This window comes from Lentinula edodes (assembly GCF_021015755.1).
Source record: "Lentinula edodes strain Le(Bin) 0899 ss11 chromosome Unknown C8R40scaffold_5, whole genome shotgun sequence".
NCBI classification, from domain to species: domain Eukaryota; kingdom Fungi; phylum Basidiomycota; class Agaricomycetes; order Agaricales; family Omphalotaceae; genus Lentinula; species Lentinula edodes.
In genome coordinates this window covers 949,266-964,609 of record NW_025764311.1, presented here as the reverse complement: position 1 = coordinate 964,609, position 15,344 = coordinate 949,266, and the positions used below count along the sequence as shown (strand labels likewise).

General features: G+C 46.2%; 6 protein-coding genes across 6 annotated transcripts; 3 read left to right on the top strand and 3 right to left on the bottom strand.

Annotated features, from left to right (window-relative positions):
- Nucleotides 1–229: 229 nt before the first annotated feature.
- Nucleotides 230–694, top strand: C8R40DRAFT_1167075 (uncharacterized protein; the record flags this gene model as incomplete). Its single annotated transcript, XM_046230948.1, has 2 exons — nt 230–339; nt 400–694. The coding sequence occupies 2 exons, from the start codon at nt 230–232 to the stop codon at nt 692–694; spliced, it is 405 nt and encodes a 134-aa protein (XP_046090217.1).
- A 356-nt stretch (nt 695–1,050) lies between these two features.
- Nucleotides 1,051–2,031, top strand: C8R40DRAFT_705384 (uncharacterized protein). Its single transcript, XM_046235924.1, has 3 exons — nt 1,051–1,129; nt 1,248–1,854; nt 1,902–2,031. Exon 2 carries the CDS (start codon nt 1,274–1,276, stop codon nt 1,841–1,843), a length of 570 nt encoding a protein of 189 aa, XP_046090216.1. The 5' UTR covers nt 1,051–1,129; nt 1,248–1,273; the 3' UTR covers nt 1,844–1,854; nt 1,902–2,031.
- Nucleotides 2,032–2,124: 93 nt separating this feature from the next.
- Nucleotides 2,125–7,898, bottom strand: C8R40DRAFT_705379 (glycoside hydrolase family 13 protein). The gene is made up of 14 exons (XM_046235923.1): nt 7,608–7,898; nt 7,404–7,549; nt 6,766–7,349; nt 6,123–6,708; nt 5,563–6,074; nt 5,107–5,513; nt 4,956–5,052; nt 4,367–4,904; nt 3,838–4,305; nt 3,262–3,776; nt 3,113–3,199; nt 2,734–3,056; nt 2,600–2,680; nt 2,125–2,551 (listed from the first exon to the last, which is right to left on the bottom strand). The coding sequence occupies exons 1-14, from the start codon at nt 7,848–7,850 to the stop codon at nt 2,342–2,344; spliced, it is 4,797 nt and encodes a 1,598-aa protein (XP_046090215.1). The 5' UTR covers nt 7,851–7,898; the 3' UTR covers nt 2,125–2,341.
- Nucleotides 7,899–8,177: 279 nt separating this feature from the next.
- C8R40DRAFT_1158968 (putative MAP kinase) lies at nt 8,178–9,752 on the bottom strand (the record flags this gene model as incomplete). Its single annotated transcript, XM_046229808.1, has 9 exons — nt 8,178–8,272; nt 8,327–8,453; nt 8,505–8,653; nt 8,711–8,822; nt 8,874–9,140; nt 9,205–9,278; nt 9,330–9,390; nt 9,449–9,642; nt 9,707–9,752. The coding sequence occupies 9 exons, from the start codon at nt 9,750–9,752 to the stop codon at nt 8,178–8,180; spliced, it is 1,125 nt and encodes a 374-aa protein (XP_046090214.1).
- A 931-nt stretch (nt 9,753–10,683) lies between these two features.
- Nucleotides 10,684–13,300, bottom strand: C8R40DRAFT_705319 (uncharacterized protein). Its single transcript, XM_046235922.1, has 4 exons — nt 11,958–13,300; nt 11,555–11,906; nt 10,801–11,489; nt 10,684–10,745 (listed from the first exon to the last, which is right to left on the bottom strand). The coding sequence occupies exons 1-3, from the start codon at nt 13,282–13,284 to the stop codon at nt 10,823–10,825; spliced, it is 2,346 nt and encodes a 781-aa protein (XP_046090213.1). The 5' UTR covers nt 13,285–13,300; the 3' UTR covers nt 10,684–10,745; nt 10,801–10,822.
- A 265-nt stretch (nt 13,301–13,565) lies between these two features.
- C8R40DRAFT_1214913 (uncharacterized protein) lies at nt 13,566–15,270 on the top strand (the record flags this gene model as incomplete). The annotated part of the gene is made up of 9 exons (XM_046233223.1): nt 13,566–13,677; nt 13,745–13,800; nt 13,857–14,054; nt 14,110–14,166; nt 14,226–14,294; nt 14,347–14,511; nt 14,566–14,711; nt 14,767–14,883; nt 14,936–15,270. 9 exons carry the CDS (start codon nt 13,566–13,568, stop codon nt 15,138–15,140), a joined length of 1,125 nt encoding a protein of 374 aa, XP_046090212.1. The 3' UTR covers nt 15,141–15,270.
- Between the last annotated feature and the right edge of the window lie 74 nt (nt 15,271–15,344).

The window sequence follows — 15,344 nt, the reverse complement described above, 5'->3', positions numbered from 1 at the left end:
AACTACTAGGAGCTATACGTGTAGTACCTGCAGGGTAGGGAATAAGACAATAAAGGAAAGGATAAAACAATAAGGAAGAGTCTAAGCAGAAAGGGAATGTGTAGCGAGAAAGAACAATAAAGATGAGATTACAATAAATGGTAGATCTCGGAATACCAAGCGGCGGAATGGGGCACCGAGGCATGGACTTGACATGGTTCCTGCTCATATAATTCGAGGATGTCACCTGATGCCTGCTTTCAGTGATGGTTGGACACAAGAGCTTCTTGAATCTTCTCAACCTACAGTAGCTCAGAAGGCAGGAGAGAAAGATGATTGGGCATATTTTTATGTTGGAATGTGAGTCCTTCAATCGGTATGTTGAGTGATCAAAGCTAATGGGAGGTGTATTACCATCAGATTTGTGGACCGGGACATGTTCATGCGGTATTTTCCTGGAGGTGGCGTTGGACATGTGGCCAACTGGAGATTCTTCCAGCAAAGTGATAATGAGGACAGCAATGGCAGTGATAGTAGTGGGGAGGATGAATCTAACAACTCGGAGGCACACAGCTTGGATAGTAATCATTCAGATGACGGCTTTGGATCAGATGGAGATGGAGAGGATGAAAATGACAATGATGACAGTGGCGATGCGGGGATGACTGGCAGTGGGATGATGGGTACGGCTCCCCATAACTTAGCTCACTTGTAGGGTATTACATTCATTGCATAAGATTACACCTATGCTATCATATAACCTAGATACTTCCTAATACTTGTCGGTGAAGCTACAATTTGATGTAAGAGTTCTAATAATTAGGCAACATCCACAAGATGCTACAATATGCATATAATATTGGATGAGATTGTAAGGTAGTGTAGTCAACAAGTAATAATTGTATGACAAATACATTTGATGCAAGCCAATCCAAGATTTCCGCCAATTTAGCGATGAAGGCCATGATTTTTGCACGAAAAATCTGCCGTCATACCAACCGCGCGCTGGTTCGGTATGCATCTCCCTACGTTTCCCTTCCATCGACTGGGCTGATCTGGTGTTGTGAAAGATTTCGTCTTCATCTTCTTCTATCTGACCACTAGGATTTGCTGGTCAACTCCTATAAGCTTTCTTCGTCAACAATTCTTGGTACGTTGGCCCAGTCTATCCTTGAACTCATATAACTAATTATCTTACATTCCTGTTTTCCCTCATCTCTAATTCCCCTCGATGTGACATGTTTTTCTTTCTCAACTATGCCCCGCAGATCCCCGGCGAACAATTTGAACCTCAATGTTGCCCACCCGAATCACCATCTCGCCCTTTTTTGCTTTGCTATGCCTTTGGATGGCTTATACACTGGCAGTCTTCGCATCACCTTTGTCCGGTACACGTGATAGCAATGGCGCTGCCCCGGTGCTCTTACCTCGCCAGCCCTCGGTAGATCTTCTGATTCTCATTACCCGCATGAATACCCTGAAAGAACACCTGCTCGTGGCCGTCGGAGATACGATCCTCCACGCCAACAAATCAGAGGTCGTGGGACAAGAAGGCACCCTTGTTCCTCGAAGATACCATATTCCCTTGAACATCGCGAAGAAGAAATACCACACGGAATTCATCGGAAAAGCATCGTTTTGGGATGAACAAGACAAACAAAAGGCTATCAAAGAGATGCTTGCCGTGAAGATGCCCCCTTTCGTGGAAGAAGGCACTTGTTTGGATTATATTCGGATTGTTCTAGAGAAATTGAAGGGGCGTGGAAGCGTTGATGCCTCGGTTCTAGAACAGTACGAAACAATCTATGGCGAGAGGCTCGAAGTGAGATACAGGCTTATGCATGAAAAATATGGGATAAGATAAAGTTCACCGATGTACGTGAAGTCCTACAATTCTCTGGCATGTGTTTACCACAAAAAAGTTGTTGAATATTGGGTCGACAGTGTCAATTTCGAGGAATTCTGCCGGCGTAGCATGATTGTCAGGTGCAAACAAAGGGATTGCAATTTTCACCTTTGGCTGTTCACAATTCTCAAATGCCCTATTACTCTCTCTGTGCACTCCCAGCATCTATCTGTCTTGTTCGCGTTGACTATGCTCATCCGAGATATTAAGTTTCACTCGAGAGATAGACCTGTACTTAGAGCGCGCCGCATTTCTAACCTACAATTCAAGTACCAGGAGTCTACTCATGGATACGTGCGCCAATGAACATGCGGAACAAATGTTATTACTTCTAATAATAATAAAGTATCTACTACAATCTTCTAGGTATACATTCCGAGAGGTATCCACAAACAGTTTACGGAACATAGTGATGATGGTGTATTATAAAATTCCAATTGCGCTTCGTTGGGGCCATTATTTTGCAACCTTCGCGTTTACTTCATGTACAGTTTCCAGGAAATCCAAAAGCGTGCTCGCGCTCCACGCCTGCGTGTTACATGAATCGGAACAGTATTGGCCATCTGCATTCGTGAGTTCGGGAATTCCAGCCCAAGGATCGTTTTGAAGGTGGTTGCGCGGAATAAGGAGCGCTTGATGCAGTCGGTGAAGCGTGACCTTGATGTCCTACAGAGGGATAAAGACCTTGTTCGATAAGAGCTCAGCCACACTAACCTTTTTACCGGCGCCGACACGGGTGTCAAAATCAAGGTAGGCACGCAAGAAGAAACCCAACGGCCATCCCCACTCGGGACCCTGCGAATCAGCACAATCAGCAATGCGGAAATGATTTCATGAGAGCAACTTACATTGTGGTAGTTCAAGCCCTTGGCAATAGCAGCATCGGTAGAATCATTCGAGTTGTCGTAGATGGGACGATATTGCATATCGCTAGGGTCCAACGTCTTCATACCCAAAGGCGAGCGCAAAACTTTATCTGCGAGTTGAAGAGCGTGCAAACCGTGTTGTGAATCAAACAACTCAGGCGCGACAGTCATGGCGATCGGGAAGTTAGGACGGAACTGGTAGTCAGACCATTCTCTACCCTCTCCGGAACCATAAACGTCCTTGTAAATTCCACGACGGTTGACCAACTTCGAATCCAGATTGTATTTCGTGTCTTCGGCAGGATCTAGTCGCCTAGGAGTGAGCACCTCGTAAAATTACGAGACGAGATAGTAAACACACCAAGAGGTACGTAGTAGCATTTCTCGAATGAAGCTTGGATGAGATCGGCCCATTCCTTGTAGGTTACGAGTCGTTCTTTACCATCAACTGTATAAGGCGAGTTCATTTGTATGAGCAACGAAAAATTAGCAGTCAAACAAGTAACGTACCAATAGCCTGAACGCCTTTGAAGGGGAATTTACCCTTACTCGAAAGTCCGTCCAACCACGTCAATGCACTTTTTACCAGTCCTGTTATTTCGACTGGAGCACCGTCTCGGGGTGTACCCGGTTGGCCCTTCGTTCCAGCCTTTTGAGATTCACCCATTTTGTCCATCCAGGTTCCACAGTTGAAAGCATTCCCACCCAAGATTAGTCCCGTCTTCCAGTCTACGTCGATGTCAATGTTGAACCCTTCGTCACGCATCTGCATATCGAGGTTGGGGCCGGCATTGTATTCTTTGAAGTGTATACCCATCGCGTGACGCTGAAGGATTTCCTGGATAATTTCTGCGATAGTCGAAGAGTAAGCATAAGCCCGCTTATCGTCCCACTCCACCCAGGTTTCGTCCTTGGGGAACCGCCGAGGGACAATTTCGGAAAGAAGAGCGAGACCGTCAGGAGCCATTTTGACATAGTCTTGGATGTTTTGCACCATCCACCACGGAGAGTCACGGGAATTGTATCTGTAGATATGACCACCGACAATCAATTATTATGAATACATCAAGGTAGTGCATTACTTGCCTTGGCTTGCGCACAGAGTCAAGCAGATTGGGAATCAATCCATGTTTCAAGGTCGACGCAAAAGCTAGAATATGTTTTCTTGCACCTTCGAAATTCCCGGTAGTGAGAAATAGTCCGCGAAGTGAGATGAACACATCGCGGCCCCAACACCTGGCCCATCCAGCGGCGAAATGAGGAAGTCCAGCAGCAAGCGAAGGTGTAGGTTTGCTAGGGTCTAGAGATGCCGATTTGACAAGGCCATACATTTGAATAGCACACAAAGCTAAGTCCTGAGTGAAATCGTGGCCGGTAAGAACAAATTCGGAGCATTGTTCGACGACAGATCGACGAGCAGCCTTGTACGCTTCTGAGATGACCAGTGCAAAATACTTAGGACGCAAGAAGGGCGGGGCAGTAGCTTTGATGCGGTCGAAGCGATCCTTGAACCACTGAGCTACATTCTTGAGATTGGGCAAATCGTCTGCTTGGCTATCATTAAATCAAACGTCAGAAATCAAAGTGCGTGTAATGAGAAGAGGAAGAGACATGCATGAGACGGTCATAGACATAATCCAAGGACCATGTACCTTTCCGCAAATGTTCGCACAGCGGATGACCGAGGTCATTATTGCGCATGATGTGGCGAAGAGGATGCATCCAGCCCTCCAATCCACAATAGGTCAAGCGACCGAGGCCAGGTACATCATACACTCCAAATTGACCGTTCGTTGCGTCACGTTCTTCACCATCGGCGCGATATAGAACAACATTGAGCTCTACCAATCCTAGATTGCCGAAAACCTCCTGGGAATTTGATACCACAAACTCCTCTAGTGAAGCATCATGATCTTGCAAATGGGTCTCAAAGAGCATGATGCTGCCAGGAGGGAAATACTTGGGGACGATGATTTCGGAGTACGGGCTTTCATCGTCAAGGCCCTGAGGAACCACCACGGGGCTCATTTCAACAAGTTTATGAGGAAGACCTTTGAGCGTCTTCGCATCCGCCGGAACATTGTAGGAGGTAATATCGATACTGGCGCCCATAATGAACTTCGCACGTGTACGCCTGAGTTTTATAGGAGAGACTGCACAAGCGTCAGTGAATGTAAGTTTGGACAATCATAGCTTGAACGTACTGTATCCGCGGTCTTTGGTGTTTTTAGCGAACCCTGTGTGTGCGACGAGTAGATAGCCTTTTTGTGTACCAGGTTGGACACGAGATAAAACGATATACTGGTGAGACAGGTCAGAAATTGATTCTAATCGAAACTTAGGATAGAGGCCTACATCGTTCTCTTGGTGGACATGTCCTTCCTCGTAGCCTCCTAAAACCATTTCAAGGTGGAGGGAATTCAAGACACGTTTGACGCGCGCTATACCACTCTCTTCTTCCAAGCCGGTTACCTCATATTTCCTCTTCTCGCCAACTAGGTTCAGAAGTTTAGGATAGAGATCGTCGAACCCTTTGACAGACCCTGTAGCTGAGTAGCTGAAAGTAACTAGAGCCCCGGTAGAAAGTGCATCTTCTGCTGACCGTTTGTGAAGTGGAGATTCGTTATCGTGCGTGAGGTCGTATAGAAGTGCATGAGGCATCGAGCCATTCAATGGTGTGACGACCGCCTTGCGTAATGGACCCTTGCCTGTAGGTGACGGTATCTCCTCGATGCTGGTCAAACATGCTTCATCCATAGAGCCTAGGGAGCGTCAGCACTACGGACACAATAAGAAAACGTATAAACTGACCAACAGGTTTACCTACTCCGTGACGATACAACAACCTTGAGTACTCTTTAGCATCCCAACCATTGTAGCTTTCACGAATGAGACTGTTGATTCCCAGCCTTTTGACAAAAAGCAGGTCCATTTCTTCACTACCAGTGAATAGCTCCGCACAGACATAGAGATCTGGTTTCACAACGCGGGCGGCATCCAGCATCGATACACCGACATGCAGAGGAGTTGAATGGCAATTGTCGATACGGAACCCGTCGAAAGTTGCAGCCAAAGATGTAACGTATGAAGTGATATGAGACCAAAGCCAAGGATTATCCTCGGGGCCTGAACCATATCGAAGTTTGACACAGTCACCCCAAACGATAACTTCGCGCCTGAGGTACGCTTTAGAGGGGAGAAGGGCGAAGTTTTGCAGGGGATCAGCGGCCCAAATCCAACCATTGTTGGCAAGGGAGTAAACGAGAGGATCTGAGTCGGGTTTCGGTCCACACCTCGTGAAGTAGGTCTCGACAAGAGGATTTCTAGAAGAAAGTAAATTATGTCACTAGTACGGGAAAGATGTGACTTACGCTCTAGTGATCTCACCCAGTTTTGGCCCATTTTCATCCAATCTGGCATAAGTCAATCTGTTCTTGATATTATCCATGGCAATCTTGGTATCCTCCTCCCATTCCTGGTACAAAGGAACATTGATCACATCTAGTACGCGGACCCAGGCATCCGCGAGGGCATCCGGATCGGACAATTCCACGAACGCAGCTTGGATAAAACCTGAGGCAGCATTGGCATCAGAATGTACACCGAATCTCGACGAGAGTTCGGCAAGACCGATGATCACGTTAGAGCCCCGAAGGACCTCAGCGAGCTCGACAACAGATTTGCCTGCAATAGATGGACCAGTCCAAGGGGATGCCTTCTTCGATGCTAACACAGCTCTGATCGACTCCTTCTCACGTGCGACGTCCAGGACATAATACTGCCACAGATTAAGGTCTTTCATGACGGCTCGGAAAGCTCCAATTAAGGCGTCTACATCCTGTTGAGTGTTCACAATAGATGGGAGGCCTCTGGACGCGAGACTACTGGAGAACTCGATCATAGCTGAGTCAAGTTCGAGGGCAGGCGTAAGATGAGGCGAATTAGCAGGACTAAAGCCTATCATTGAGTAATTAGCAAAAAATTGGAGGATACGCAAGAAAAAGACCGTCCAACCAGATTCAGGATGGTCCACTAGCCAAAGACTATCGTTTGCAGTGTGATTTAATACGACGTCCGTCAGACTGAGTAATCCATACTCCTCTCGAGCAACCTTGAGAATTGCTTCTACCTTCTCTTTACCTCCATCGGCTTGTCGCTTTCCGTCAAACATACTGGGGTCGTATTTGAGTTGATCACGAATCGAGTAAGGGCTGTCGCTTTCCCCACGTTCTTGCAAGGGGGTGTAGTGCAACATGGTGTACCCGCGGTCTTTGGCCTCAGCGAAGTGATTCTTCCACTCGGACATTGGACCCATCCATTTCGACACAACAGTCAAGATCGACAGTCCATCTAGTGGAAGATTGACAGTATCTTTCTGAAGAACGGCACCAGACGAGGGAGGAAGAGGAGATAGCTCAGAGGACAGAATCGGCGAACGGCCCTTGATGCGAAGCACAGGGTCAACGTTAAAATAGCCTTCACGCCCTTTAATACGCTGGCTGGGCAACTCGCCATCATATTCAACCCAAAATACAAACGCGCCAGCATGAGAAATGGGTAAGTCAATTTGGATTGGTTTCGAAAAGTCGGAGGGAAGTCTGGAGATATAGTTAGTAAGAATATATGCGCAAAATACAGAATAGTCCACGTACTTGCGCTCTGTGAAGCGCGCGCGGTTGAATTTCCCGCCATCAAGAGGGAAATTAGTCTTGAATACACCGTTCATAGAGGCAGGAGTTCCAGCGTCAATGGATACCCGAAGGATGTATGGAACATAAGCCGGAGGAAGTCGAATGTACTTTTCAAACAACCGTCAGTTGCCATCAATATAGGCGACGCGTCTGAAGCAAACCTACCGAACGATCTTTATGAGGACCGCCATCGATATCGAGACGAAGCTCATAGACGCGCAAAGGAGCCTCTCCTGGGGCTACTGGCGACTGGAAAAACTCGATTCCTTCATCGGCGGGAGTCTTGGGCGTGACGGGCGAGATAGGACTCGACCCCGCACTGGACGCCGACGCCGATGATTTCGAGCGTGCAGAAATGGGAATAGACACAGAAGGTTTAGCCTTGTTGACTTTACGCCCTTTGCCCATTTCGTAAAATGTAAATGAAGGTCAAGATGATGGTGGTAAAAGAGAAAGTTAAGTTGCTGTATTTTCTGCATCCCGCCAAGCAATTTAAATACTTGTGATGACATCACCACAATGGTGTTTCAGCACGTTCGAGCAGCGCAAGACTCTACAGCGTTTCAACTCTGATTATTTTTTTTTGCAAAAATCTATGAGTATTGGGCTTCATGAAGCTCAGTAAATAGTAAACTGATATCTGATTGCAATGAAAGTACAGGTTCCGGTTCCATAAAACGCGAATAAAAATAAGTTAAATCAATAATAAAACGTGAACAATGCGAATCAATTTGCTCATGCAGCTGAAGAAGAAAAATCTGACTCAAAAGAGAGTATTTCCGCATATAAAAGCTCTTTGAGCTCTTGCTTGGAAAGTCGCTCCTTGCGGACTGTCACAGAGCCGTCAGTATGTGCAGCAATCGACAATAGAAAAATTCCCTTACGATCAAACTCAAACTCCTCAGCTGCGAGAGGCGAACCCACAGGCTCCTCGTTAGGATCGTGATAAACGGCGAGGTATGGATGCTCCAATGCTTCTTCAACAGTCATACGCTTCTTGGGATCAAAAGTCTGGAATGATGTTAATCATCTATGTAGGCAAAGAAGGCAAGTAAGGCTGACCAGAGTTTTATTCAAAAAGTCGATTGCAGTACTTGAAGCAGTGGGGAAGAGCGCTCTGAAGCTTTTCGCCCGTTTGATAGGCAAAGCGCGTACATACTCGCGTGCGCGGCGAGAAGATATAGAAGCAAATTCATCCATGGTCGGTGTACCTATATTCGAGTCTGCTTAATGACATGATCATGAGATGTTATAGCTCAATAGCATACCAATTATGTCAAGAATCAGATCTAACTGATGACTATAATCTCGACCAGGGAATAAAGGTCGTCCTGATAACAGTTCAGCGAGGATACATCCAACAGCCCAGATATCGATCGCCTATGTCATCTAAATCAGATATGCTCGTTGTAATCGCACAAGGAAGCGCACCTTTGTGTAGCTAGCATTTGATAACATGTTCTCCGGCGCTCGATACCACCTGGTCGCCACATATTCGGTCATCGCGTTCGCTGGCGATTCATAACCGGGACCTTTGCCGACAACCCCACATGTGCTCATACTTCTGGCCAATCCGAAATCGCAGACCTTTAGATCACAGTTTTCATTGACGAGGAGATTGGCGGGTTTGATATCCCGATGGACTATGTTGGCGCCGTGGATTGTCTTCAGCGCTCGGAGAGTTTGGTATATGAAGTACTGTTGATTGTAGAGGGAAAGATCAATTCAGGATACAATGTGAAAGTTGGATTTGAATGCTTGCCTGGCAATGATCGTCACTGAGACATTGAGTTCGGATCACTCTGTGTAGATCGGTTTGCATGAGCTCCTGAATGACTGTATCGAATCAGATATGTATAGCTGATGCAGCACAAGGGATTAACGGACAATAAATAGCGTTGAACGATTCGAGCGATTCAGGTTTGATGATGTCGAGGACAGTCACGATCTAAACATAAGAAAATGAATAAATGTGTTCATAAGCAAGAAGCGTAAACATTACTTACGTTCTCATTGAAACACGAGTCGGTGAAATATTTGAGAAGTTTGAGCTCTCTCAATGTCCGCAGAGCGCAGAGAGTATGATCGAAGGGGAGAACCTTCTTAATAGCAACTCGGCGACCCGAAGGTTTGTGAAGTGCTGCAACGACTTCGCCATATGCCCCCGATCCAATTACATGTGTTATCTGGTAGTCGTCACCTACAAAGAATGCGATGTGAGAAATTTCGAATCGTATTGTAGGTGAGCATCCCTAAACTCTTACCAACTTCAAACTTGGGGAGCGACTTGCCAGTTACAGGTTGAACCATTGTGATAATTCAAAAAGGATGTCGCAAAAGGAAGGAAGTGAATAAGCAATAAAATGGCACTTCAAAGTAGGCCTGTGGTGAACCGAAAGAAATAAAGTGGAAGGGAAAGAAGAGGGAAAAGTTCGAAAACGATTCCGAACCGGACTTTCCAGTCCTATATACTTTACGAAGGGGGCCCTGAAATATTCTGGCGCCCGGATAATAATCGACTCCCATCATTTGATGGCGAAGAGGCTGATGATTCGTGATGAATCAAAGTGATGCGTAAAGTACTGCATCAACGTTGCATCAACTCCGACTCAGTCCAACTCCCGTCGCTATGTACCATAGACCACGTTTAAATGTAAAACTCGATTCTAGAGCGAAAAAAAGCCTAGAAAGGCGTGAACGGTGGTTTCGGTCATATCACCACCCAACGCATGAGAAGGCTATTGAAGGATGTGTATACCCTTGCGTAGGAGCCTCCCCAATTCCCACTCGTTACCGAACGCCGACGCAACTCGATTATGCATCCGGCGGGGATGAAACACTCAGAATTTCCGCCTTCAAGGGAAGCCGCTGACATGTGGGTTTACTATATAGGAAAGGCGTTGAGTATTCAGGTTCGACGTCCATATATGTACCATTTTTTGGGAGTATATCCTAGTATATCAGGTCTTCGCAGTTGCCTAGAATTGCCTTCCTAGTCCGAATGAATCTGATAAGCATCGTAGCTCCAACTAAAGTTTCAATTGAGTACCTCCCGAAAGTACTCTACTCTACTCGACCCATGTTTGACACGGCTGGACCTGTCCATCCATGATCAGGGAGGACTGAGAGCCATGAGAAAAAGACTCTGGAATATGTAGTTTCTGCGATTGAATCAGTGATATACAATGATACCAAAGTCATTGCACTGAAAATAATTCTGCATTGTCGGGGAGACGAGTATCAGCGTGGAGGTGAAGCCTTGTGAAGTTGATGTCTATGTAGGTTCTAAAAACTTCTAATACCCTGACTTTCGTATCAGCACTTGAGTCCCAAGAGGTCCCAAGCCGGTCATACCCACCCAATCTTCGTATACCAGCGCCTCAACACTTCGACTCCCCCGAATCAGAGAGATCACCGCAGAGCCCGAGCTCGAAATACTTACGCACGCCGGCCTCTGCTAACGCGTCCAGCGTTGTGGGCACTCCAGTGAGATTTAGGACGGGTAGTGATGTCCAATCAGGAAGGGTTTTGTTTGGCAGATCAAGTAAATCGACTTCACGAGCGGCCGTTCCACCTCCAAGTTTCATCAGTGGGACCGAAAAAGATTCTCTTTTCTCCATGGAACGGATCTTGACATGTGAGCCGACCTCGAGATGGTTGGTAGAGAAAGAAATTTGTTGAGGAAAATTGGGATAGAGCATGACGTATCCCCGAAGGTAGACAAGTTCTATAAAGTACTTCTTCCATGACCTAGTCCACTGATTTGACCGAACGTCGGGTACGATGATTTGTGAGAGGTTGAGAATGTCCTCAGAGAAACGCATAGTGATGTAATCGTGAAATTCCATCCAGTGCTCAGGAAAGTAAACCCCACCCCAGCTGCACGGGATTGGGGAGAGATATGGAGTGAAAGCTTTTGAACCAGCGGAGAGTAAGGTATGCGAAGCGTTGAATGGGCGTCTTCCATTCAGGTCCAGTTCTAAATTTTTCGGCTGATATAGGCTGATCCCGAACATTTGCGGAGCCCGGCCTCGATTTGAACCGTACCTAAAGGCCGCAAAAAGACAACCATTAATGAATGTATTTCCAAACAGGATAGCGAGAAAAACCACCTATAGCGAAGAAGAGTCATCTTGATCCAAGCATAGAACAAAGGGGACAGCTCGACATCGTCTTCTAATAGTACACCATATGCATCTTGAGAGTGAGGATACCAGGACTCCGCGACAGCGGTGAGGAGACCACCATGGATGACCCGATGATGCACAAACATACTCCCATGAGACCAACGAAAATTCTTGATGATATTCCTCGTATTCAAGTCGGAAGACTGCTCCATATTTACTCGAAGATCGATCTTATCCCCAAAGAACTTCGCATCAATTATGGACTCGAGTAGTCGGGAAAGGGACTGTGGCCGATCTTTCGTGATGATACTCAAAGTCACTTGCGGAATATTCCAATCTGACCGGATTTAATGATGAACATCTTGGGTCAAAAAAGCACAGTACTCACCTCGCCATTCATGAGATGTAAGAGAACTCATCCACTGAGTGTGTGCCAAGTCTTCGCGAGGGAGACGAATGATTGACGTACTTGAACACCCATTCAAGGGATCGGTCATTTCTGACAAGGTAACGATGACTTCAGGATGTCCATCCAATCCGTCGAGCCATGCAGCTGGAGGCTCATCGGCAGATAAGGCTCTATAAGACAATATACACATTGAGTGCTCTAGGAAGCCGAGTTTAGGAGGTGCTTGAGAGGAATTTCCGTCGTAAAGAGATATTTGAAGCGTGTGACCACGTTGTTGAAGGCGACAAGCGACCGGGGCAAACGAATTGAGGTCATCGCGGGTAAGAAAAAGGATACCGAAAACTATGGGAGAGCTGTCCAATGAGAGGGAACCATCAGATACTTCACCAGATGTAGGTGAGGAAGAAGGCCACTGATCAAATAACGATTTAAAGTCTAGCCGAGGATAGATGTCATGCGTAACGGTGTGTTCGATTGAAGAGCACCAGCTTATATCATGCGTGGTCTGAGAAGGTTGGGGAAGGACAATCCCCCCAACTTGTGCGTCTTTGAACTTGAGACTGGATACATATGCGCCAAAAGTAGCCCATGATGTAGCGTGTTCACCAGCATGCATAGCCAAAGAGCTTGGCATAACAAAAGGAGGAATGAGATAGGATGCTTCGAGAGCGGTGTCGGAAGAAGGAGGTATGCATGATACATTATGGGATAGGCAGATACCTCTAGGACCTAGTGGTAGCGCCGTCATGGGAGGATTGAGAAGGGTCCATCCAATACTCTTGTCAAGCTTGACTAAACCATCCTGTTCAAGCAACAGAATCCATTCACTTGAAGAAGTAAGGGCGGCTTGAATGAGCGCAGTGCTTTCACTGAGCGTATCTTTCCATGAACGGATGGAGCATTGGATATGTCTGGTAAACTGCATCTGTGACATGATGGTAAAAAGCTCGGAACGCAAGTTCGATGTTATGCGATCTTGGGATACTAGAAGGATTTCGCGGAGGTAGACAGACGCAGTGTCCGGGTGAACGAGGGGTTCAAGAATGTGGCGCAAGTTGGGAAGAGAGTTTTCAGTGACAGGAAGAATCGCTGTTAGCGAATGCTCGTTGATAAAAGACTTGTTGTCAGAATTGAAAGGAATATTGGCGTCGCGAGCAGGAATTGACGGATTTCTTGAGCGAACTTCGTGGTCCACGAATATTTGAGTATTTGAGGCACCGTTGACCTTGCTTCTCGATAAAATTCCTAGTGCCCATAAGCATAAAGTGATAGAAGTAAAGGCAAACCACTGAAATGTTCGAGACATTTTGGTGAAAGAGTAGTACAACTTGAAGTTAAACCGGAAGCAGCAGGTTACAAGGTCGTGTATTCCTTTGGGCGCCTACCTGCGCCTACCAGGCCTGCGGCGTGACTGATTTTGTTTCTCTTTCTCAGACTGAGGTGAGTGCCAAATAATTAGCTCCAACCCGTCGTCGCTCCTATTTGTTCCTACTTTTCGACCATCCCGCACGCATACACTTTTTCCTCTGTTTGAACCAAGTTATTTTCTCGACTTGGTCCAGTCCTATAGCTTCAAGATCTCTATAAATGGCCTCGACCTTGAATTCGAATAACTCATCCATTGAAAGAGATACTGCAGAGCTGAGGAGGGCACTGGCGACTAGCCCGTCATTAGATAATAATGTGCAACTATCTGCAAGTGCGTATCTATCATCCAATTCATCTACTTTGAAGAACTAAAATGACTTTTTTTTTCGCGTATGCAGTTCCCCCTATCCTTTGTTACTGCTTTGCTTCAATCCTGATGACCGTCGTCAACAAAGTCTGTGTTCAGGCTCAATATCATTCATTCCACCATGCTCATCCCGAGAACTGCAGTTCGTCGTGTCAGGGGCAAACTTCTCAATGAATTTCCTTCTCCTGTGTATACAATCGTCAGTATGTATAGCTTGCGTTACGACGGTGAAGAAATTAGGCATCATCTCGTTTCGAGCTTTTGATTGGCAAGACGCCAAGACATGGTTTCCTATTAGCTTCATGCTTGCAATGGTGATATACACGGGTTCAAAAAGTTTAGTACGTTGCCGCAACGTAATTTTGCTTCGTACTGATCCTATAGTAAACTGCGCAGCAATTCCTGAGTATTCCGGTATACACTATCTTCAAGAACTTGACGATTATATTGATTGTCAGTGTGTATAACCTATGCCTACCTTGTTTTTTCGCATGTAAACGTTTCATTCTCAGGCCTATGGAGAAGTTGTATGGTTTGGAGGCAGAGTTACCGGGCTTACCTTTGTGTCCTTCATCTTCATGGTACGTCTTTTAATTTCGAGTTTTATCCGGGGCTCAACGTTGCCCAATCTAGGTTTTCTCCTCTGTCATCGCAGCTTGGTCTGACGTCTCGAATGCCATGAACGATGCGATACCAACAGCTGGAATGGGGTCTATACACGACGTAAAGGATGTTGTACAGAAGCTGAACATCGGTTACTTTTGGATGCTCGTCAACTGTCTAACGAGCGCTGCCTATGTGAGTTATCCGGAAGTCAAGTGCGGGATGACGTCTTAACAAAGCTTCAATTAGGTACTCACAATGCGTAAACGGATTAAAGTTACAGGCTTCTCGGACTGGGATTCGATGTTCTACTCCAATCTCCTTTCAATACCTGTCCTTGCCCTCTTCTCAATCGTAGTGGAAGATTGGGGTACTGAAAACTTGAATCGCAACTTGTGCGCTATCTTGTCATTTTCACACATATTGTATCACTCATTTATTCTCCGCCAGTCCCGCAGAGACCCGGAGTTTCCTCTTCATGGCAATAGCGTTCTCGGGAGCAGCGGCGGTTGGAATTTCGTACACCACTGCCTGGTGCGTTCGAGTGACTAGCAGCACAACGTACAGGTTTGTAGGCGTTACCCTTTGTTTCAATCACAATCTCAAATTACTACCACAGCATGGTTGGTGCGCTCAATAAACTGCCTGTTGCAGCGTCCGGGATGCTGTTTTTTGGCGATGCAGTCACTTTTGGTTCAGTTTCTGCAATTAGTGTGGGATTTTTTGCCGGCTTGCTTTACGCAGTGGCCAAAAACAATCAAAAGAAGGCAGAAAGTCGGATGCACTCTGAAGGAATCATACCTCTGACCAGTCGGAAACCATAAACTCCACATAATATTTACCACCAGCTGTAACTGTGTGGACTTAGATGATAAAATGATAGTTCTTTGACCATAATGCCCATGTAATACCCCGCACTAAATCCAATTTGCGTGCGGCGACGGCAACTGCCAAGTGTTATAGCTCCGCATCAGTCCGCATATCTTCTCCCATCACCATCATCATCACTAACATACATTTCAATCAGT

Coding starts and splice junctions, on each gene's coding strand:
- C8R40DRAFT_705384 (XM_046235924.1), top strand. CDS start 1,274: ATGTTGCCCACCCGAATCACCATCTCGCCCTTTTTTGCTTTGCTATGC.
- C8R40DRAFT_705319 (XM_046235922.1), bottom strand. CDS start 13,284: ATGTCTCGAACATTTCAGTGGTTTGCCTTTACTTCTATCACTTTATGC. Junction 11,907..11,957: donor TACATCTCATGAATGGCGAG/GTGAGTACTGTG, acceptor AAATCCGGTCAG/ATTGGAATATTCCGCAAGTG. Junction 11,490..11,554: donor ATGACTCTTCTTCGCTATAG/GTGGTTTTTCTC, acceptor TGCGGCCTTTAG/GTACGGTTCAAATCGAGGCC.
- C8R40DRAFT_705379 (XM_046235923.1), bottom strand. CDS start 7,850: ATGGGCAAAGGGCGTAAAGTCAACAAGGCTAAACCTTCTGTGTCTATT. Junction 7,350..7,403: donor GCGCGCTTCACAGAGCGCAA/GTACGTGGACTA, acceptor CTATATCTCCAG/ACTTCCCTCCGACTTTTCGA. Junction 3,057..3,112: donor ATGCTACTACGTACCTCTTG/GTGTGTTTACTA, acceptor CTAGGCGACTAG/ATCCTGCCGAAGACACGAAA.